The 22,461-nt window shown below is 46.7% G+C and overlaps 1 protein-coding gene across 3 annotated transcripts in view; it reads right to left on the reverse strand.

Moving 5' to 3' along the window:
• LOC138566324 (cullin-associated NEDD8-dissociated protein 1-like) overlaps nucleotides 1-22,461 on the reverse strand; it is a 1,042,465-nt gene that overhangs the window by 71,044 nt on the left and 948,960 nt on the right. Inside the window, exon 14 of one of the 3 annotated variants that reach the window (XM_069643459.1) lies at nucleotides 14,676-14,721. The exons of the other annotated variants lie outside the window; for them this stretch is intronic. Within the exon in view, the coding sequence (XP_069499560.1) occupies nucleotides 14,676-14,721 (46 nt within the window). The remainder of the gene's footprint in view (nucleotides 1-14,675; nucleotides 14,722-22,461) is intronic. 3 annotated transcript variants of the gene reach the window in all.

Here is a 22,461-nt window from a genome sequence, read left to right on the forward strand (position 1 = left end):
TACACTCATATTAATATCGAAATTATTACAAGGGATAGAACACCTACAATATCAATCAATCCGTTCGGATACCTACACACTACCGCAAGGCCTAAAGCTAAATCCGGACACTTGACTCACCGATGGCGGAATGTGGACGAATAGCGTTTTCGAGCAATTTCCGTGTCGTTCGCCGTTTATTCTTCTTTGTTACCCAAGATGTTGTGTACATGTCCAAGGAAAAGTGCCGGCTGCAGATGCGGTATCGATCACCCCTCTTGTCCTGTTAGACCTGTTGGACTCTACTTTCCAGCTCATCCAGTGGATATCCGCAATGTCTGACCCATTCTCTTATTCGATCAACAGTTTTCAGGAATACATGCATTTTAGTGCCTTCAGATTTCGCATGGGTCTTCGAAGGGCAACCGCTAATCGAACAGCCAGGCATTGTTAATAAATCTGAAAAGTAAATATCGACATTATTATACAATCTTCAAGAATAAAGATTTGATACAAAAGTAAATGAATCATACAATGATCAATGCAAGGTTTGTTTTGGTCGCAGGAACTATACCAGTTCATTATGTGCGGCTTAGTATTTGCATAAGTTGCAGAAATGTATAAATGATGTGACTAAAATCTGAACATGTGACTCATCCCTTGGATGTTCTGTATTGCACGAGAAGGAAACATGCTTACATTATAGACTGGACCGCCGGAGGATGCAATTCGATGACAATAGACACAGATGAAAATAAATAGATCTATTGATAGCATAGCAATGGAAACTCAAGTCAATAGCAATGAGACCAATGAACAAAGCACTATTGTGTACTCAACTCGCAAATAGATAGAAATTTAAAAATCTGCGAAATATGACTAGGATACATGGCCTTACCTTGACCAACAAACAGTTGGATTCAGCAAGCAGAGCAGTATGTTGCAGGAAAATAAGTGGGTGGCCACAGGTAGCACACTGATGGGTTTGCTCTAAGCGGTCACAGAAGTTCACGGATAGCACGACGACGAGCAGATTAGCGTAGATCTCAGTGGTTGCCAGGTAACACGTTCAGGAGTTGACTTGCAAAGCACAAAGATGTTCTCATGAGACATATCAAGTGGTTTATAAAGTATTAGAAACAGGGGTGTGTTTGTGATTGAATGACATATGTATGTCATGGTTTTAGGGGGGCGGCCTGCTTCAAGGGGAGGCCTGGCTGGAGACACGGGGTCTGAGGAGGCCATGTGACCGATGGCCCCTTGGCGTGGGATACCTTTTGAAGTGTACATGTAGTTTGGCGCCTTGGCCTTTCGCGCCCCTGACAGCGCGCATCCACTGGTGCGAACCGCCTTTGATAGAGGGTGGGTGGGATGGATGGGCCTGGGGCGTGCAGATAAGGCACAGGAAGACTGCTGAATGGAGACACACTTATGTGGATTGCAGGGGGGCGGCCTGCTTCAAGGGGAGGCCTGGCTGGAGACACGGGGTCTGAGGAGGCCATGTGACCGATGGCCCCTTGGCGTGGGATACCTTTTGATGTGTACATGTAGTTTGGCACCTTGGCCTTTCGCGCCCCTGGCAGCCCCCCATGCCAGCGCTCATCCACTGGCGCGAACCGCCTTTATATCAATATATAGTATATCGCCTTTATATCAATGATAGTATATCGTTGCTTATCAATAACAAATGCCACATACCGGAGATTCTTGTGAGCACAGACCCACACTTCAACCGGTGTATTATAGTGGTCAAGACCCTAAGGCCTGTATAATCCAATGGTAATTGTTAGTATAGATATATGTGTGACTTTTATAGAGACATAACCTACTGAAAGACTTTGAACAAGTGTTATTTAGTGCATGCATTATCGAGAATATGTTATGTTAGCTTAGATAGATAGTGACCACCCTGCTTCACAGCGACCAGACCTTCACCCATTCGAAGCACAGATGTCTGACGTCCATCCTTGAATGGAGACACACTTGATTCATTTAAAAAATCGAAACAACCGTTGTTAAAATATATGTGGTGTTTTATTTTGTATCTTATTTTCATGACACAAAAATACAAGACTTTAAAGATTATACAGGTCAGGTTGCAGCACAGCGAGAGAAAATCCCCTGTACTGACCGCTGTCACTCGGGAACGTTTCTCTAATGGCACGAACGGCACAGGCGGGTATCACTCTTCGAACGCGGTGTCCAAGCCTCCCGTGGAGCCACCATGTAAAGGAACGATAGGCCACCAGCCTGTACCACCTGTGAAAAGGAATGAAACAAACTGTTTTTAAATGACCAAGATAAGTTTAATAAACTTTTGTTGTCAATGACAATTCTTGTAGCTAATGTCATTCTGCACGGACAAATGCTATCTAGACAATGCACACTATTGAACGACTTACATGCGTTACAATGATATGTAGATGTAATTTTGGATATAGTAGAAGAACATGAAATAGGAGTGGCATGACAAGCAGAGTATACTTACTCGTTACTCGGATTACGAGGACGAACAGTTGCGCGAAGTTCGTGCATAAGCACCATCATTATTCTCAACACGGCCCGTGTGAGGCAGGCTGCCCTGAAGTCTGGCAGCTCGGTGATGCATTGCGGTCGTGGCTCGCCTTCCGAAATGTAGGCCAGGCATCCCGAGTTTTCTCGGCAGCAGCAGTTCTCGTCCTCAGTTGGCATTAGCTCGCACCGATTGCATGTGCACCAGGTGGAGACGCCGTCCATGCGACTAGGCCCAGGCTCTTCATCTGTTGAGTTGTCCTGCCAACTGCCGTCCGAATCCCCATCGTTTTCGCGTGCTTCCCTTTCCAGTAGTTCCTCCTTGGTATACTCGGGCTCGTACATGTAGGGCATTATTGTAGCCATTGTGTGTTAAACAAACTAAAATAATTTATAGCGGTGGTACTGGTATCTGTTCACACGGGCTACAAGCGGCGAAGGTAGCTGACCAGAGCACAGAAACGAGTCACAAAATACTCTAAGTAACACAGAGAGAGGAATGGAATCGAAAATCTGCTGCTGTGGGTTGTGAAACGGTCTGTTTATACTTATTGAGGAAAGAGGTGTCCTGCCATTTCCATGGCGACCCGTCATTAGCTGAAGCGCAGCGAATGTTGACACAAGACGTGCTTTGGCGTTGGGAAATGGGCGGTACCAGTCTGCTGATGACAGGCTCAGGGGCGGGGGATTTGATTTAGTGCCGCAAAAGCAGGTCAGCCAGGGCGATGGGGGAAATGATAGGATTATCAGAAAATGGCGGCTCCCTGGTGCTTGTTTTCGCGTGCGTTTAAAGGACGAAAACTCGGGTAAGGTCCATAGGAAAGTTTTCTAAAATCGAGCCACTTAGACTTAAAAAAACATGGCCGGCCCGTAGGAACAATAAAAATTTTTACTAGACCATGCCTTTAACACGAAGAGTTCACACTCCTCGGCAGAGAGTTTAAATGGACTGTGGCAGTACAGTAGGCTGAGTGATGATAGATTGGTGCTTTACTCAGTGGCAAGTATCTGCCTTAATGTGTGAAGGATGTCAGCAAGATGACTGATAAGAAGCGAATGGATGTGGTCGTGGGGCTCCCCAGGTGGAGCGGTCACTCGAATAAATTGAGATAAAATTGCATGGTTATATGGTGATTGAGGAAATGGGGGCAGGGTGTTGACCTGAAATGACTAAATAAGACAGCAGCGCAAGTAAACTGATAGGATGTCTGCCTGGCCCGGATCCTGCTCCGGGCATTTCAGAACATGTAAAGACGCAACAAGGCCTGAGGAGATTTGTATGTACGCTCATTGGATGTGCGATTACTGCAAATGGGGATATATGGGGATGTTTCTGAGAGTTTGAAGTTGGGTGCCCGTCACACGGATTATGCCGTCATTGTTATCCTGGAAGGGGGAAATCAGTTGCATTACGAGTTTGGCAAGCATTTGATCATTTGTATTTTAGTCATTTCTTTTATTTTTTCTTTTTTTTTTTTTTCTTTACGGCATTTTTATGTCTTTTAAGGAGCCTGATCTTCGAAGGTTGTGGCAGGGTTTGCACTGGTCTGCAGGGGTTGAGGTGTCATGTGACCTTTCGAAGTATACCTGATAGACAACGGGGTGAAATACAAATGTTGGGGATGGTGATTGGGAGGAATCAGTTTCTCTACATGCTAGGCTCTACTGGGCCCGATGGGGATGGGAGCCTGGGGAGGGAGATGGAGAATGGGCATCTATTTTTAGCCATCTTGACTGGGGGAGGATGAGGGACGATTGCTCGAAGGAGATAATGACAAGGTTAGTACTACCTCAAATTGTTGCTGTCTCTCCCTGAATGTGCAGGAGTTGAATTCTCCGATTAAAAGAAGGACATTGATGCACCGCATGGCCACCTTAGACTCCTCGATCCTGTTTCTTCAGGAGACTCACTTTCTCCCATCTGATGAATTTAGGCTTAATAATAAATTATACCCCACAAAATGTTGCGCTTCTTCGGGGAGTAAGAGAGCTGGGGTGGCCATCCTGGTTCGCAGAGGAATCTTGTTTGTGGTCTGCAAGACGCTGAAGGATGCGGGAGGCAGGTATGTCTTGGTTGTAGCCAGATTACAGGGGAGGAAGGTGACATTGGTCTCTTTGTATGCACCTAATGTACAGCAGGACACGTTTTTGTCTGTCTCGAAACTCCTGTTTGAACATGCGGAGGGTGAAATAATAATTGGGGGTGATTTTAATGCTGTAATTAACCCTTTGATGGATAAGTCTCTCCCCCAAACTAGCGCTGACAAAAATATTTTTTTGGCATTTACCACGCTCCTGCGGGAGCATTCCCTTATAGAGGTATGGAGATTCTGTCATCCAGAAGAGCGAGAATATACATACTACTCGGCGGTGCACAGGGGATTCTCCAGGCTGGATATGTTCTTAGTGTCCGATAAGCTTATAGCCCAAACAATTGACGTTGATATACTGCCCAAAGCCTTGTCAGATCACGGCCGGTTCTACTCACGTTGTCTTCTTTTCAGGACTCGCCAAGCCCAACACGGACCTGGCAATTGAATGAATTCCTCCTGTAGGATCCCTAGTTCCGCTCATGTATTTCAGAGGCTATTAACCATTATTTTAATGAGAATGAGACGGATGCACTGCCATATACAAAGGTAAGGGACGCAGCAAAGGCTGTGCTTCGGGGGGAAGGTAATTGCTTATTCGGCAGAAAAAGGGAGGGCAAGGAAACAAATACAAGCCCAGCTGGAGCTGGAGCTCCGGAAGAGAGAGGAGGCACACTCAGAGACTGAAATGTGAGGTTAGGATAGCCCAGAGGGCCCTCGAGGCTCATCACATGAGCCGTGCAGCGTATAGCATGATGAGAGTTAAGCAATACTACTATTCTAAAGGTAACAAAGCCAATCGGCTATTGGCAGCCAAGCTGAAAATGCATGCGAGCCGCAATAGGATTGAAGCATTGTTGGATGGGGAAGGAAGGAGGGTCACATCAGAGAGGGAGAAACTTTGTGTAGTCGAGGAGTATTTTAGGGTTCACTCTGCCCCCCACCAAACATACTTACGCATGGCGGATGGGTTTATACGAGATGCGCATTTGCCACAGCTGCCTCAAGTAACTCGTGAGCTTTTATAGGAGCCAATGACAAGGGAGGAGATAGAAATATTGATTCGATCTCTTCCTCTGGGTAAGGCCCCAGGACCTGATGGGTTCACGCATAAATTCTACAAGACCTTTAGGGCTGAGCTCTCCCATTATTTAGCAAAACTCTTTAATGACATCGGGGCAACGGGGTCGGTTTCGGCGTCTATGGCAGAGTCTACTACGACATTGGTTTTGAAACCTGGAAGGAATCCGATTGAATGTGCATCTTATCGACCAATTATTTTACTAAATACGGATGTGAAACTATTAAGTAGGGTGATAGCAGGTCATCTGGGGGAGGTTCTTCCGACGCTAGTGGAGAAAGATCAAACAGGGTTTATACAGAACCGTTCGACACATGACAATATACGTCGGACGATAGATCTGATAGCTTTGGCCCCTAGACTGCCGGATAAATTGTCGCTGTTATCGTTAGATGCCCATCAGGCTTTTGACAGTATGTCTTGGAGTTACTTACAGTTGGTGCTGGAGAGGTTCGGGTTTGACCCCAGATTTTTGAGGTTGATTCTCCCCAATTACCAGTCTCCCTCCACTAAAGTCAAAGTGAATGCGAACTTGACCCCAGCAATCCATTTGTATAGGGGCACTAGGCAGGGTTGCCCCCTGTCCCCTTTGGTTTTTGCATTAGCATTAGAGCCCTTGGCACAACATGTCAGATTGAGTAGGGAGATCATGGGCTTCGAGTTTGCAGGACAATGCCATAAGATAGCGTTATACGCTGATGACCTGCTATGTTTCCTGAAACATGCAACTAAGTCCATCCCGCCCCTGATGTACTTATTGTTTTTGAAAAAATTTCTGGCTTTGGGGTGAATGCGAACAAATCGGTAGGTATGGCGTTAACTGAGTCCCCGGAGGACCTGGCGGAAATACAGGCGGCCTTTCCCATTCCCTGGTCTTCCACGAACATCCCCTATTTGGGGATTGAACTGACCCCGACCTACGCAGGGCTATTTAAAGCAAATATACCAGCACTATGGAGAGAGGCCAAAGAGTGGCTTTGTCGTTGGGATTCACAGGAAATATCCAGGCTGGGCAGGGTGAGTGCGGTGAAGATGTCTCTTATTCCGAAGCTGCTGTATGCCTTCTATTCTTTACCGATACAGATTCCCGAGAGGGATCTTATAGATATGCAGAAGGAGATAGGACGCTTTGTGTGGGGAAACAAGAAGCCTAGGATCTCTTATAAACTCTTGACGAGAAAGGCGGTAGATGGGGGTATAGGTCTGCCCTCGGTTCAGCGCTACTATAGGGCAGCACAGGTGGCTCCTATGTTAGCCTGGGGAAGCTCCACTGAAACTCCTAAATGGCAAGAAATAGAGCAGGAAGCCTCTCCATTTCTGTTAAGAGTATTTCCCTTTCCTAAATCCCAGCTCATTTCAAGGGTGGGAATCAAATGGACCATTAAGGCTTAGGGACTTGTATGTGGATCAGGAACCACTGACATTTCAGGAGTGCAAGGAGAAGTTTGGGCTGTCAGAGGTGGAACGGTTTAGGTATATACAGCCATGACACTGGCTGACTAACAGGGAAACTCACCAAGCTGCCAACAGAGCGCCATTTGGCATAGAACTTAGAATTCTTGAGGGGCAGAGTTCTCATAGGTTGGCGGCTTGTTATAGTCTTCTGGAAAATGTCTCAGAGAGCGAGAAGCTTCCCTACATGTTATCGTGGGAAAGGGAGCTAGGAGTTGAAATCCCAGAGGAATCCTGGCAACGAATATGGCATAGAGCCCACAAGAGCTCTAGGTGTACATTGGTAAAAGAGAACGCTGTAAAGATCTGCTTTCGTTGGTACTTCCCTCCGACTAGATTGCATGCCATGAATCTCGATTATCCGGATACGTGCTGGCATGGGTGTGGTGAAAAGGGTGATCTGGGGCACATTGTTCAGTCATCCATGACTACTGGTTGGAGGTCCGTTCCAAGATCAAGGATGTTACTGGCACTGCTTCCTATGGATACGTGTATATTACTCCTAGGGGACGTGCCTGAGGATGGGTCTTTCCCGATGACGGGCTCCAGAGCAGCCCTAAACGCGCAGTTACTTATTGCGGCACGAATCACTAGGGCTCAGTTTTGGAAATCGGTGGATGGGCCACAGGTGGCGTATTGGTGGGTGAAGGTGTGGAATTGATGGGCCTTGAAAAGCTCACTGCCATGCTAGAGGAGAAGCTTTCGAAGTTCAGGTGGATCTGGAACCCGTTCTTGGACTATGTGTTGGATAGGGAGCAGCTGTACTTCCGGCCGAACTTAATGAGACACTTTATGAATTCCTGACAGACTTGAAATTGCTTACTTTGCACAGAAATTATATTGCTAAGAATTGCACGGGCTCCAATTCGTTGAATTTTTTTTTCTCTCTTCTTCTCTGTTTATTCTTGCATTGTTCTCCAATTGATTGTTGATAAATGAATTTGTTCATGATCTAGTTAAAATTGAATTGATGAATTGATAATGTATTGTTATACTTCGCTGAATGCGGATGGATTTAAGGGAAGGGAATCTGGATTGAAAACCTGATGAATTGATATATGTACTCCTTTCCCTTGTCTTATCATTGTTGGATCAATTGTTTTCTTGAAAATTCAATAAAAAAATAAAAAAATAATATGAACACTCCTCAGACGAGCGCTTAAATATGGACAGCGCCGCCAGGTAACCTTGAATGGTACCCACTTGCAGGCCCTTGTGGGCTAACGAAAGCAAAAAGGACATAACCACAGGAATGGCACATGAAAAAGGATCCACATTCTTAACCCTGCACCAGTCGCAGAACTTTCTCCAATGGCCCCGGTACAGGGACTTCGTTGCAGGCCTTCAGGCCAAAAGCAACACCTCCATCACGTCTTCAGGGAGGACAAAAATCCTTATACCTCAACCTTTCAGAAGCCAAGCATGAAGGTTTGAGGGACTTAACCTCTGGATGGAGAACCTGACTCCCCTCCCGTGAGAGCAGATCGTAGGTAGGACTCCAGGTAGGATTCCAGGTAGGGAAGACGGCGTGGAGGGCAGATGGACATGGCGAGAAGGTCCCGGTACCACGTTCTCCTGGCCCATGCCGGAGCAATGAGGATCATTCGGGAACCGAACCTCCGTAACCTCTGCAGCACTTGCTGAATGACGGGGACTGGATGAAACGCGTACAGCAGTGGGAAGGACCACTAGACTACGAATGCGTCCCCTAAGGCTCCTTTTGGAGGAAATTCCCGCGAGCTGAATCTTTCGCACTTCCGGTTGACACTGGTGGCGAAGAGATCCACTTGTGGGGTCCCCCAAAGGGCAAATATCTCTAGGAGAATCTACTGAGCCAGCTCCCACTCGTGAGAGACCGTGCTCTGCCTGTTCAGAGCGTCTGCCGCTGCGTTTTCGTTTCCGGTCAGATGAACTGTCGAGATCGAAATTTCCTGCTGGATGGCCCAGAACCAGAGCTGCATCGCCTCTCTGCACAGAGGGAGAGAGCCTGCCCCCCCTTTTTGTTGAGGTACTGCATGGCCACTGTATTGTCCGTCAGAATAAGGACAGTCGTCCCCCGCACAGACGTCAGAAAAGCTTTCAGGGCTAGCCTGACGGCCCTCAGCTCCAACAGATTGATATGGAGTCTGGACTCCGACGGAGACCAACGACCGTTGACTGTCAACTCGTTGGCATGAGCTTCCCATCCCGTGAGGGATGCGTCCGTCACGATCGTCACCTCCGGCCAGGGTAGCCAAAATGGAGCCCCCTTCATCAGATTGCCTTCGACGGCCCACCACAGAAGATCCTGGGCGGCACCTGAACGGGATCCGACATCCTGCCGGAGGACTGTGACCACTGCATCTTGAGAGCCCACTGCAGAGATCTCATCCTCAGCCTGGCCTCTGGCACCAGGAGAATGCAGGATGCCATGAGGCCGAGCAACCGCAAGAACTCGAACGCCAGGAGACTCTGGGCATGTTGAAACTTGTTCACCATCTGCAGAATGTGATGAGCCCTCACCTGGGGAGGAAAACACAGCCCCAGGGATGTGTTGAGCACTGCTCCTATGTACTGGAGCCGTTGGGTAGGTGTCAAGTGGGACTTCTTTAAGTTGAGGGAGAAACCCAGCCTGTGAAGGGAGTGGCAGGTGACTGACATATGATCCAGGACTTGCTCGGGGGAGCGCGCCCTTATCAACCAATCGTCCAGGTAGGGGTAGACGTGAATCCCCCCTTTCCTAAGATACGCTGCCACCACCACCATGAACTTGGTGAAGACCCTTGGGGCGGAGGTCAATCCGAATGGCAGGACCCGAAACTAAAAATGCAAGTCGCCAACCGCGAACCTCAGGTACTTCTTGTGCTTGGGATGAATCGGCACATGAAAGTAAGCGTCCTTGAGGTCTAGAGACACCAACCAGTCCTGAAGTTGAAGGGCCTGGAGGACTTGAGAGAGAGTAACCATCTTGAACTTGTCCTTTCTGAGGAGCTTGTTCAAACCACGCAAGTCCATGAAGGGTCTCAATCCCCCAATCAAAAATATGGGGAATACCAACCCTTGTTCCTCTCCGCTACAGGCACCAGTTCTATGGCACCTTTCTCCAGCAGGGATTTGATTTCCTGCGCAAGGAGCGGATCCGGACTCTTCAAAGAGAGATTCCCTGGTGGATTGGCGTGAGGCCTCTGCCGGAAAGGGAGACAGTAGCCGTGGGATATGATCTCCAGAACCCACACATCTGAAGTAATGGCACGTCATTCTACAAGATGCTGCGCCAGCCTTCCCCCAACCGGCGAACCATGGGACATGGCCTCATGACTGAGCTGAAGCAGCTGCGGCAGTGCCTGGGGCCAAAGAGGCAACTGTCCGAGCGGCCTTGGCACCTCGAGTACCCTGTGTTCCACCTCTGGTACTCCTACGGTGGCCCCTTTGACTTGCAGCTCCCCTCGATCTACCAAAGGAAGAGTAGTATCAAAAGGAACCTCCCCTCCATTGCTGTCCCCTAGGACGAAAAGGCGGAGGTTGGCGAACTGCAGCTCTCAACGACTTTGATGCAGCTTTGGAGGTCTGCAACCTCTCAAGGCTCTCGTCAGCCTTGCTGCCAAAAAGATGGACACCATCAAAGGGCATGTTGAGAAGCCGGGCTTGTACGTCAGGAGCAAACCCCGATTTCCGCAACCACGCAAATCTGCGCATCACGGTGCTCGCCGCCATGGACCGGCTGACACAGTCTGCCATGTCCAGACCCGACTGAACGGATTCACACATGGCATCCTTGCCATCCTGAATGAGGGCAAGAAAACCATCCCGTTCCTCCCCTTCGGGAATTTGTTCAGCTGCCAAAGACACAGAATTCCACAGAGTGTGAGTGAAACGTGCTAAGGCACACACGGAGTTGGCTGCCTGTAAAGCCATACCCCCTGAAGAAAACACTTTCTTCGCCCAGCCATTTGTTGTCCCTATCGGGAGGGATGGTTGGGTACAACACCTGCTTTGCTGGGGCCGTAGCCGCCTGCACCACCAAACTCTCCAGAGTGGGGTGCGTAGTCAAGTAGCAGGGGTCGCTACTGGCTGGACGTTTTTTTTTCTGCAACGACTTGCTCACAGCCGGGAGACTCTCTGGAGCAGTCCAAGCCACCGGCACCCTTCTCTGTAAAGCCATATGAAATGGCAGCACCGGTTCAGTGGGCGGACCTTGGTCAAGGATATCTGTCAGGTCATCCTGCAGAAAATCCACTGGTGGCGCAGACCACCCCAAGTACTCAGTCACCCTCTACATTAGTCGCCTGTATGAAGATTCAGCATGCGTAGCAGGCTCAGGCCTGCCAAACTCAACCTCTGGGGAGGTATCAAGACCACTGGTGTCGTGCAAAGACTGACGCAGATATTCCAACTGGCTATGACCAGATAACAGGTCATCAGGAACCTCATCAGGAACCAAACCTTGCTCAGACCCTTCATCCACCTCAGAGATGTTATGTAGAGGCTGGAATAAATCCCTGGAAGAGTGCACAGAAAAAGGCTCAAATACAGGCCTTACCGACTTCTTCAGGGCCTTCCACCGATGCACGGGGTACCTCCGGTAAAGCCTCCAAAAAAGGCGTCAAGGGCGTCGACAAAATCGGCGTCGACATCGAGCGTGGCGCAGATGGCTTCGACACAGACCTCGCGGGCGGTGCCCCGAGCGTGTCCTTCGATGGCCTCGGCGCCGATGACTTCTTCGGAGGCGGAGCCTCGAGAGAATCTTTCGATGGACATGGCGTCGACGTCTTCTTAGAAGACCTCACAGGCTCTACCGGTCCCGAGGGCGTCGAGGAACGGGACCTGGAGCGGGCATGGCTAGAGCGATCCACCTTGTCCGACCGGGACCTCGAAGGTTCCCGGGGAATGCGCCGACCGCCCGAGCCCGAAGACGTGCGAACGGTGGCCCTAGCGCCGACCGCCCGAGCCCTGCGACTCGAAAATCGCCAACATTTCCTTACGAAATGCGTCCCATTCCGCAGGAGAGGAATGCTTGGTAGCTACCTGCCGTCTGGCGAACTCCTCGGACGAGGACGGGGAAGGCGACCAGTGACGGTGCTTCCGCGAGTGCCTCGAAGAGGCAAAGGAATGGCGGGAACCACTCCGGGACCAAGACCCCCTGGACTTACGCCGACGATGCGGAGAGTCGCCCCTCGAATCGTCGGTTGAAAGCCCAGCGGATTTTGACTTTCGGGGCTTGGAAACCCTACCTACCGACAGCTTCTTCTTTCGCTCCCGCAAGGCCTTTGACGTCAAAGACTGGCATTTGTCAAAGTCATCAGTGGCGTGGTCCTCGCCGAGGCACCAGAGGCAGACGTCGTGCGGGTCCGTAAGTGACATCTTGGAACCGCAGTCCCGACACTTCTTGAATCCCGACCGCAGGGTAGAAGAAGAAGAAGACATGAGAATTTCACAAACCAAGTTCGAAGAACCGATAGAATCAGAAGAACCGAGGCGCGCCGAGATCTCCGAAGCGAACACGTTCGCGGAAAAAAAGGAACTGAGGCTACAGGCGTCGTGCATCCTACTTATAACATCCGATGACGTCGGCTCGACGGAGGCCCTCGAGGACAGCGTATCGATGTCATCGACGCAGAAAATGTTCCGAAGCAGCACAGCTGTGGTGATTACCTGTCATAGATGTGGAATACGTCGGAGGAACCAATCCCTTAGAAAGACAGTTCTGAAACGAAACTGAAACTGATTTTTTTTCTTTACCGAGGATTCCCAGTGAATCCATGCCAGACCCTATGCTGGAGAAAGCAGTTTTTGGGAACAGGCAACATGTTTGGCAACAAGGAACTTATCTCATATCTACTACGGACCCAGAACGCCACACAGATCTCCATGCAGGGATTCTGTGTAAATATACTCAAACTCATAAAACGGTCTGCAGCGCCCTGCGACTCGAGAGCCGGTGCTGAATCTCTCTGTAGAAACTCATACCTGGGCCATAGCAGACCCAAGCTTGTGTCAGTCTCCGCACCTCATACTCCAGAAGCAGGTAAGAGCAATGGCTGCATAGAAGTAAACTGAGTAGCAAGCTTGTGCCAACCTCATGCTAAGATTGAGCATGTGTCACACTCATGTTACCTACACAAGAACCAACAAGGCTATGAGAATAAGCGTCCCCATGAATCCTTTTGCACGTCACATTGGTTAGTTCGGTCTATCAGGGAGGTTATTTTAAGCTAAAATGTTGTGAAAGATTCTCCCTCTCCTGCCTTCTCACCTCCGAGCCCCAGTGTTGTCGGACTCTATCTTTGGAACCATAGACTATTGTAAAGACCCTCTTTCTTTTTCCACCAGCCTACATTTTCCATTGTCTTCAAGTATTACAGAACACTGCGGGGAGAGCCGTTACTGGTCTCTCTTCCCAGGATCACATTTGTTATCTACATTGGCTCCCTGTTTCATCTTGCAGCTTCTTTTAAGTCCTTGTGCATTGCATTGTTCACCAGGCCTTTTATGGCCTCAGTGCAGAGTACCTTCAGAGGAAGTTTTGTCAATATATACCATCAAGAGGGATCAGCTCTGCATCTGATCTACTGATTCAGGTCCCCAGGTTCCATCGGACCTGGATTGGCAGGCACACCTTTTCTGTTGCAGCTGCAGCACTCTGAATCAATCTCCTCCGATCCATTTGTGTCATTGATAATCATTTACTTTTTTTGTCGTCATCTTAAAACGCATCTTTTTTTCTGTCAATTGTTCCTTTAGCACCATGTTTCCCTTGGGTGTAAGGGTGCGCTATAAATACAATTAACATAACATAACATTGGTGACGTCCTCATTTATAATGTAGCACCAGCGCACTGCTTCCTGGTACATAATAAAGCAGAAACAAAACAGGTAGTGCAATGTGGATTCTGGGTCTCCCAAGCAGCACCAGTGTGCACAATGCAGACACAGAAACAAGAGGAAAATAAATGGTCACTTATTCCATGCTGGATTGTCTACCAAGCCGATGTCCTAGGTTGGAAATGCAGCAAATTGGCATCTTCCTTGACTTATGATAAAATATAATATCACTGTCCATTTTAAGGATGAAGACATCGCAGAACATACCTGCCTATATTCTCTTGCTCCCAACACCTGGTGATGTTTAAATAAAATGGTCAGAATGTAAGGAGGAAGAGTATGTTTTTGGCATAGTGTGGATCAACGCATCCGCCCTATTCCAGATTACTTTGGTCTTTACTCTCTGAGACATCTTCCATTTGTCACCATATTCATAAATAATTTTGGTTCGACTGGGAAATCTGTTCTGCAACTCCTTCAGTCACTGTTCACCCAGCCCATCCCCTAAACATCACATCCTTGCACCTGGCTAATCATGCTCAATTTGTTTCCATATTGACTGAGGTTGTATGGATGAAACCCATTGTATTTTTAGGGGGCATTTTTCACATTTTCCAGGTGCAGTTGCGTTTCTAAAAGATATCTTGATTGTTTAACATATTACCAGAAAACAAAGATTATAATCCTTATGTGCAGGGTGTGTCAAGCAATCAACGGCTTTCACATGAGCTGAAAAGAAGATTGCTTCCATCTGCACCCACCTTTCGTTCTCTGCCCTCTCAAATGTTCACTCTTCACTAATTCATCCTACATATGGGAAACATTCACAGACAGGGTATTACAGCAATGTACATATTTCAAATTGTATGACTTGTTTGACAATTTGTGAAATTCAATCTACATATGTACAGTATTCAAGAACCTTATTTTAATTAATGGCGGATTATCATCTGAAGGATAAAACAAAGATTGTGTTAGTTGGTTCCAGGCAATTATCACATCTTCACTCTCTGACTCCTCTCGGTTTCTGTGTCAACACCACACAGTCGTTTCTGCAATTACCCATGTTTTTAAATCCTCTAACCATTTATATATCCTTGGGCCATCCTTATCTTTCTGAACCACTGGAATTCTACATTTAGCCAGCAGAAAGGCCTAGTCTAAATATTTAATTTCGTGCTTGTGGTTTACTTCCAGGTTTATAGACACAACAGACATCTTTCAGGTCACGGTTTATAGGACGACAACCCCACCCCCACATCTCCCATTGGTGAAATATGGCTTTCCATAATTCTTGAGGTGCGTGTCAAATCTTCTTTACTTTGATTACACCTGTAAACATTTGATCAGTACATTGCAAACATCTTGGAGATCCTAAGTGGCGTTAAATAAATTCTGTGTAATTGGTTACATTGTATTGTTTATTGTTGTTTATTGTTTATTATTTGTATTGCGCACCAGACCCACAGGTAACAGGGCGCAGAGCATATGATAATTCAAAGCTTAGTTACACAGAAAACTTACAGAAATAACCAGTTAAACACAAAGGATGAATGTGGTGCACAAGTGAGAGTGACACAGGGAGATGCAATGGATGGAAAACATACAAATAAATCATAGTAACATAGATAACATGAGGAGAAAAACTGTACAGTATGAAGGCAGGTATTTACAAGTATTTACAGTCAGTATTGACAGTCAAGGTGTAATACAGTGGCAAGTAGCAACTATTAGTCCGAGTCTTTAAGCCATTTGATAGTACTCTTGCGGAAATTATGGAAGGACTGGTCGATTCTTAGTGTCGCTGGTAGTGAGTTCCACAATTTAGCTGCCTTGACTGGGTAGCGACAGCCCCCGATTCTAGATAACTTAAATCTAGGAACTGCCAGGTAGTTGGTATTGGATAGTCTAGTGGTCCTAGTAGAAACCATATTGTTGAATCTTTCTGACAGGTAGCTAGGTGCAGCATTGTTTAAACATTTGTGGGTTAGGGTTGCAACTTTCAGCTTAATTTTGTCATGCGTGGAGAGCCAGTTATGTGCTCTTCGGGTCGTGGAGATGTGTTCTCGCTTGGCAATACCTAATGCGGCTCTAAGAGCATTATTTTTCAGGGTCTGGATTTCTGTGATGATTTGTTTATTAGCACCTATGAATAAATCATTGCAATAATCCAATTTTGATAAAATAAGAGCTCGGGCCAAGGTGATGCAGCTGCTATTGGATAGAAAAGGTTTGCTGGCTCTAATCAATTTGCACGTGTAGGCTGTGGACGAGGCCACCGTGTTAACTTGCTTGTAGAGAGATAAGGTCGAGTCTAGGAATTCCTAAAGTCTTTACCCTCCCTGGCCACAGAGATAATATTGTTATCAATATTGAAGGTGCAGTAGTTGGAACTTAATTTATTGACGGATGCAGTAGTGCCCAGGATGATGATCTTAGTCTTGTTGTCATTGAGGCATAGACTGTGGGTAGCCATCCATGCCTGGATGACGAGATATATCCTATTCACCAAAGCCAAATCCTTGTCGTAATCAGCAGAAAGAGGTAGGAGGATCTGGGTGTCATCTGCATAGTTAGTGTAGGCGAAACCCAGATGACCCAGATCATCGAAAATGGGCTTGGTGAAGATATTGTAGAGAGTAGGTGAGACACATGAACCCTGAGGCACTCCACAAGTGATAGGGTTAGGGTCAGCCGCTGCAGTTGCTGAGAAGACTCTCATAGTCCGGTTACTAAGAAAGGATTGTATCCAGACTATAGCTTCCGCTGAGAAATGGGCGGCAGTGTCAAGGTGACTGTATAGGACTCCATGGTCGGCTAAGTCAAATGCTGCGGAGATATCCAATAGGAGAAGGAGGAGTTTGTCATCTGTGCCTTTAAATCTAGTAGAGCTGTTTCGGTTCCATGCTGTGGCTGGAATCCAGAATGACGTGAGCCTAATAAGGAATTAGATTCCAAAATGTTTTTGAATTTGTGAGTAAGCCATTTTATCTAGTATTTTCAGCAGGAATGGCACAGTGGTAATAGGTCAGTAGTTAGTAGGGATATTTGGGTCCAATGTCTGTTTTTTTAGAAGTGGGAGCACCCACGATTCCTTAAGGTTAGCTGGAATTTTACCAGTAACGAATGAAGCGTTGATCAGTTTAGTGATGAACGAGGCCAAGTTTCTAGCGGCATCCTTTATGAGTTGTGCCGGGCAACGATCTCCCTTACAATTTTTTCCTTTTTTCAGTATCAAGTTAGAGAACTTGAAACGAGGGGGGTGGTCAAGACCGTTGGGTGTGGTATCAGCCGTGGGGGGAGATGACCGATTAATGACTCTTTTTTCTTGGCAATTTTCATTTGTAAAGTCATCACTTTATTGACTAGTGCGTGCTGTATATCCGAGCACCAAGGTTTATCTTTTGTACAATTATCCGGTGTGGGGATAGGGGTTTCAAGCTCTTTAAGTATAGCAAAGAGTTCCTTCGTGCTTGAGTTAGCCTGGGCTATTCTAGAATTGTAAATTTCACGCTTTGCTTGGAGTATTTCCTTTTTATAGAGCGCTGATATAGTATGGAGGTTAGTTTTATTTTCCTCAAATGGAAGTAGTCTCCAGGTTACCTCACATTGCCTTTTATTTTTCCACAGAGTTTGCAGGTGCGGAGTGTACCAAGAATTTAAGTGTGCCTTGGGTTTGCTTTGTTTTATTTTTAAAGGTGCTATTGAGTCTAGGGAGGCGGACATAATTTGATTGAATTCTTTAACTAAGACATCCGGATCCATATGATCTGGGAGAGCATTAAGTGTAGGAAGAATCAGAGGGAGCAGGTTGCCAACTGTATTATTCTTTTTACTCCTAGTTAGAGTGGGAGGGGCAAGAGCAGGCATAGTAATAGGTCTTTCCGTGCTTAGAGAAAAGGAGATCATGTGGTGGTCAGTCCAGATCTGAGGAGATATGGAGGATATTGTAGTCTTGCAGTTGTGGTCTGCCACCCAATCAAGAGTACGGCTTTTGATATGAGTGGGGTCAAGCACTCTTTGAGTGAAACCTAGTTCAGTTAAGGTGTTTGTTGCACTGGCTGCTTGTGAGTCATTGGGGTCATTGAGGCCTAGATTCATATCTCCTACTATTAGTACCCGAGAGGTATTTTTAAGGTTATTAGACACAATGTTAGAAATGTCTTCCTAAAAGGTACTAATATGGCCTGGGGGTCTGTACACCAGGTGAATCGTGAGAGTTTGAGTTTTATTAATGTTAAGTTTGGCTGTAAGGAGTTCACATGATTTAATGTCGGTCTGAGTTATTAATCTGATCGGTAGATCCGCTTTGGTAATGACGGCAATGCCTCCTCCTTGTGAGTCATTTCTATCAGCTCTAAGGAAAGTGTAACCATTAGCTATAGCTAAGGAGAGAGCTGGGCCTGCCACCGCATGAAGCCAGCCAAGATTCAGTAATTGCCAAAATGTCAAGGTTTTCAGATTGGATGATGTCCGCTATCTCGGAGGCATGAGCTACCAGAGACCTAGCATTTAGCAGTGCACCTTTAAGGCAGTGGAGTTCGGGAGAATTCTCTGTTTAGGCTGAATTTCCTAACCTAGTGAGTCCCCCAGCAGCTTTGCTGGATTTCCGGAGTTTGTTTTTTTCTCCTGCCAAGAGTGAGACTCTTTTTCTCCCACTCTTGGACATGATTTGTGGTGTTCCTTTGAATGTTAATGTGTTTCATGGGCTATGGGGTCTTTTACTCCATAGGGTCTCATATGTTTTTTTCTATGTGTGTTACACCGCACCCTCCGTGCAGTAACACCGGGGTGTCATAGTGACCCCCCACCATAAACTCCATACCCTGGGACTGACTACTGTCTCCCAGGGCATGTAAAGTCACCATTGGCTTTACTAGTCCCAAATTACTAACAGAACCAGTACAAACCATCATTTTGTGGACGTACTGGTAGGGGCAATTCGATTGCCCCAGGGTCTGTTAGTCGAGGGGGCACTGTCCCGTCCCCCCTCGTCGAGTTTTGGCTGGTGGCAGTGGATACTACTTTTTATATTCAACTGCAAATATATCTCTATGGGATTTTCCCATTGTTCGAGGATAATACTTTTTAACATAGCCTCTAACATACCGCCGGTTTATTTATTTAATATGAATTCACAGGTTGGTATTTTCTGCCAGAACTCGGTTTTAAAATGGCGTTTGTGTTCGCCTCTGTAACTCCAAACCAAAGGTCGAGCCCTTCACTTTTTGGCGGGCTTCTCCACAGAAGCCTCCAAAAGTGGTGCCACTCTGTCTGGGTACCACAGGGGTTGTGGGAGGGGTTTTAGGCACCATGGACTGAGTTGCCTGGGCAACTCAAGTCGCACTCTGGTGTGATTGGCCCAAGGGGTGAGCCGGCCGGCTCACCACTTAGCATGTTTGATTGACAGCTAGGCTGAGTGAATGGGGGTGTGCTGCATAAAAGCAGGGCTTTTGGGACTGGAACTTCAGAAGTCGCCACAGGACCTGAAAATCCGACGAGGGAGAAGCTGAGCCGACCTGCTACGACGACACCACCGGTGGAGCCCTGCTGAATCGACTCACCACTTCCCAACGACAGAGGAGATCTCCCTGCTGGAGAGTCTTCTTCCCCTGACTGGTGGGCACAACCAGTTTACCTTTTTTGCTCGCATCCCCGGACGTCTTGTGGTCGAATTGCCCGTGCCAAGCACCCTGGCAACCGGATAGCCACTTACCACTGGACCGCGAATAAAAGGACGCTCCTTTTAATTGAGAACTCTGCAGCTGGTTTCTTCCCTGGCAGTGCAACGGACTCCTGCTTTCCTCCCCGACGAGATCCTCTCTTCCTCCGGACGAAGCACCGACTTGCACCCGCTGCCAGGAACAACTACCCCCGCTGGAGCGTTCTCACCATTTTAAGGTACTGTGTCCGCCAGGCCTCTCTTTCTAAAGATTGCTACAAGGTAACAATAATCCCTTAACCTTCTGGACTGGGCTGGCCGCCTTGACCATCTAACTGGTCACTTTCTTTTTGGTCCAACTCTTTCTGAACTTATTGCGAGACTTTTGGGCACTTTGAACCGTGTGAACTTGGACACATTTCGACCGGAGCCTCTTAAAGTGGGTCCGGCCTTGTTAACTTTGACTTTACGGTTTTAACCTGCCTTTCTCTCCTACTGTGTTCGTCCGAAAGTGTTGGGATCTGTTTCTATCTTTGCTGTGCCATTCTCTCCCTTTTAACCCGATTGATTAGAGTGCCATCTTCGTTATGCGCTCACCGCTGTCTGAAAATAAGTGTTGCTTTACTTAAGACTTGTCTAACTAATCGTTGAAGGGAGACTATATCTTTTAGTGACCATGTTTTTGAACTGCTTGATATTGGTGCCAGTGTGTTTTACTAGATGTGCTTTTAAATAAATAATTATATCTCTTTTACACCAAGCTCTGGTCAGTGTTTGCTTGTTCTACTGTGTTCGTTTGACCTATTGTGAATACTCTGTATACTGCCTAACTCTTCTTGAGAGAAGTCTGACTGCTCAGCCACAGCTACCAATAAATCTGGGTGGTACAGACTGCTACCAATTGGGTTTACTGCCAACCACCTGTAGTCTTAAATCTTTTGCAGTGGTCCCAGAGGGAACTGCACAGGTTTCTGCCTAACAAGTGGTTGGTAGGTGTTAAGGCTGGTAGGGTTTTAGGGTCTTCGGTGTAGTATGGTTGAAGGAGTTATATGCAGAACGTGTCTTTCTAAGATCTACTTTTGTAGGATTAGAGGCTTCTGGGTGGGGATTCAACCTTTTATTGGGGCAGGTAAGGGTTTTGGTTAAAGGTTCAAATATTTTTGCAAGCCTTGAGCAGAGTCTATTATTTCTATCGTACGTGTGGCATGGCTAAGAATGTAGCGTAAAAGGTGGTAAGGGCTCCATATTTGGTTTGGCTAATTGTATAAAATAGTTTGGATTTTTTGGGTAGGTGGTGAGTTCAGTAGTGCTACCATTGGGGATAGTATAGGCGAGAGGTGCTGGGGGAGTAATGGATTTATTCGATGGACTTGTTTTTAACAAGGGCAGTAGATACATTAGAATGAGCATTTTAAGTATGGGAGGAGCACTGAGTAGGAACGGTAAAGGTATGAGATTCAGCAGGTAGTAGTCGGACTGAATCAAAACCCTGAGTCAAAAATGGGGCTACCCTTGTACCTTGTGTAGTAGGCTGAGCCAGTGGGCCTGGTCAGGCACGTTTACAAAGGAGTGCTAGCTCTATGAACTTAGGAGAGTGGATGTACGTCAAGGGTATATGGGATAGGCAAGTCCAAGCGAGATTTGTATCTCAGGCACACACTATGGGCGACTTGAATATATGCTAATCAGGTGAACACTTAGATGAGATGTAGACCAATTAAATTCAACTATTGCCTGCGGGAAACTACAGCTGCAAGGAATGAGTGAGGCTAGACATAGAACTATGCATAGTAAATTAACATGTATCTAGGCTTATAGGGCATCTGTGTCTACAGTAGATGACGGTGCAGTTCGAAACAGCTAGGAGTGAGCCAAGCTAGTATGCAATTTAAATCTAATAGGTTTCCCTCTCTATGATCACCAAAAATTGCAATGTAAATAACCAAAAAGTGCTGTTAAAACTGCAGTAAAGCTTTCATACTAAAAACCTCAACGCTTCTAATAGTGTAAACATCCACACAAAAGGGCAAAACAACATTCGGCTAATAGATGTGTAATGAGGCTGAGCTATCACTAGTCATGTTAAAAAGTCCATATTAATTTAAAACAAGCATTTCGTGAGGTCTCTGGGTGCCGACAGTGTACGCCCCCATCCCTTTCAGCCAATATCAGACTCAGTAGTACTGAGTAACACCAGCCTATTTAATAATGCCAGGGGGTTCTTGAGCTTTCCTATGTCTGTCCAAAATGTCTCCTCTAGATTGTATGGAGAGATCTTCTGCGCCAACAGTTGAGTGTCTGAATTCTCCTAATCTGAAAGCCAATGTGCCACAAACTAAATGTGCTAGTAAATAGCAAAGCTCGAAATGTGGGACCTGTAATCCTCCTTTTCATATGATGTGCACATCGTCATTAGCGCCACTTTCCTTCTGCAAGCCGGCTATTAAAACCCTCTAATCTTAGGTTTTAGTGAGTTAAAATACTTCTTGGCGATATTAAAGGGAATATTAGTAAAGAAGTAGAGCAATCTGGGGAAAAGTAATATCTTAATCAGCGTCACACTTTCCATCAATGAAAGTGGTAGCTTCTTCCAAAGCTTACCCCAACTAGCACTCAGTCTATGTTTTTTTTAGATAAGTGCCCTGGTGTGTGTGATATATCTCTATACTGAAATATTTAAAAGACTCACTAGCCCACCATAGATTTCTAACTCTTCCCGACTACCGGTGCAGCTAAAGGAAACAGACAGGTTTCACCCCAATTAATATTAATACCCAGCCGTCTGCCAACATTTTCAAAAACCTTTAGGATATAGGGCAGATTTGTGCCTTGCGCGTCTACATGCAGAAGGATTCCATCACCATAAATTAATATCAGGTGTCGAA

Source organism: Ambystoma mexicanum, chromosome 2p (assembly GCF_040938575.1).
Source record: "Ambystoma mexicanum isolate Mex_15411 chromosome 2p, UKY_AmexF1_1, whole genome shotgun sequence".
Lineage (NCBI taxonomy): Eukaryota > Metazoa > Chordata > Amphibia > Caudata > Ambystomatidae > Ambystoma > Ambystoma mexicanum.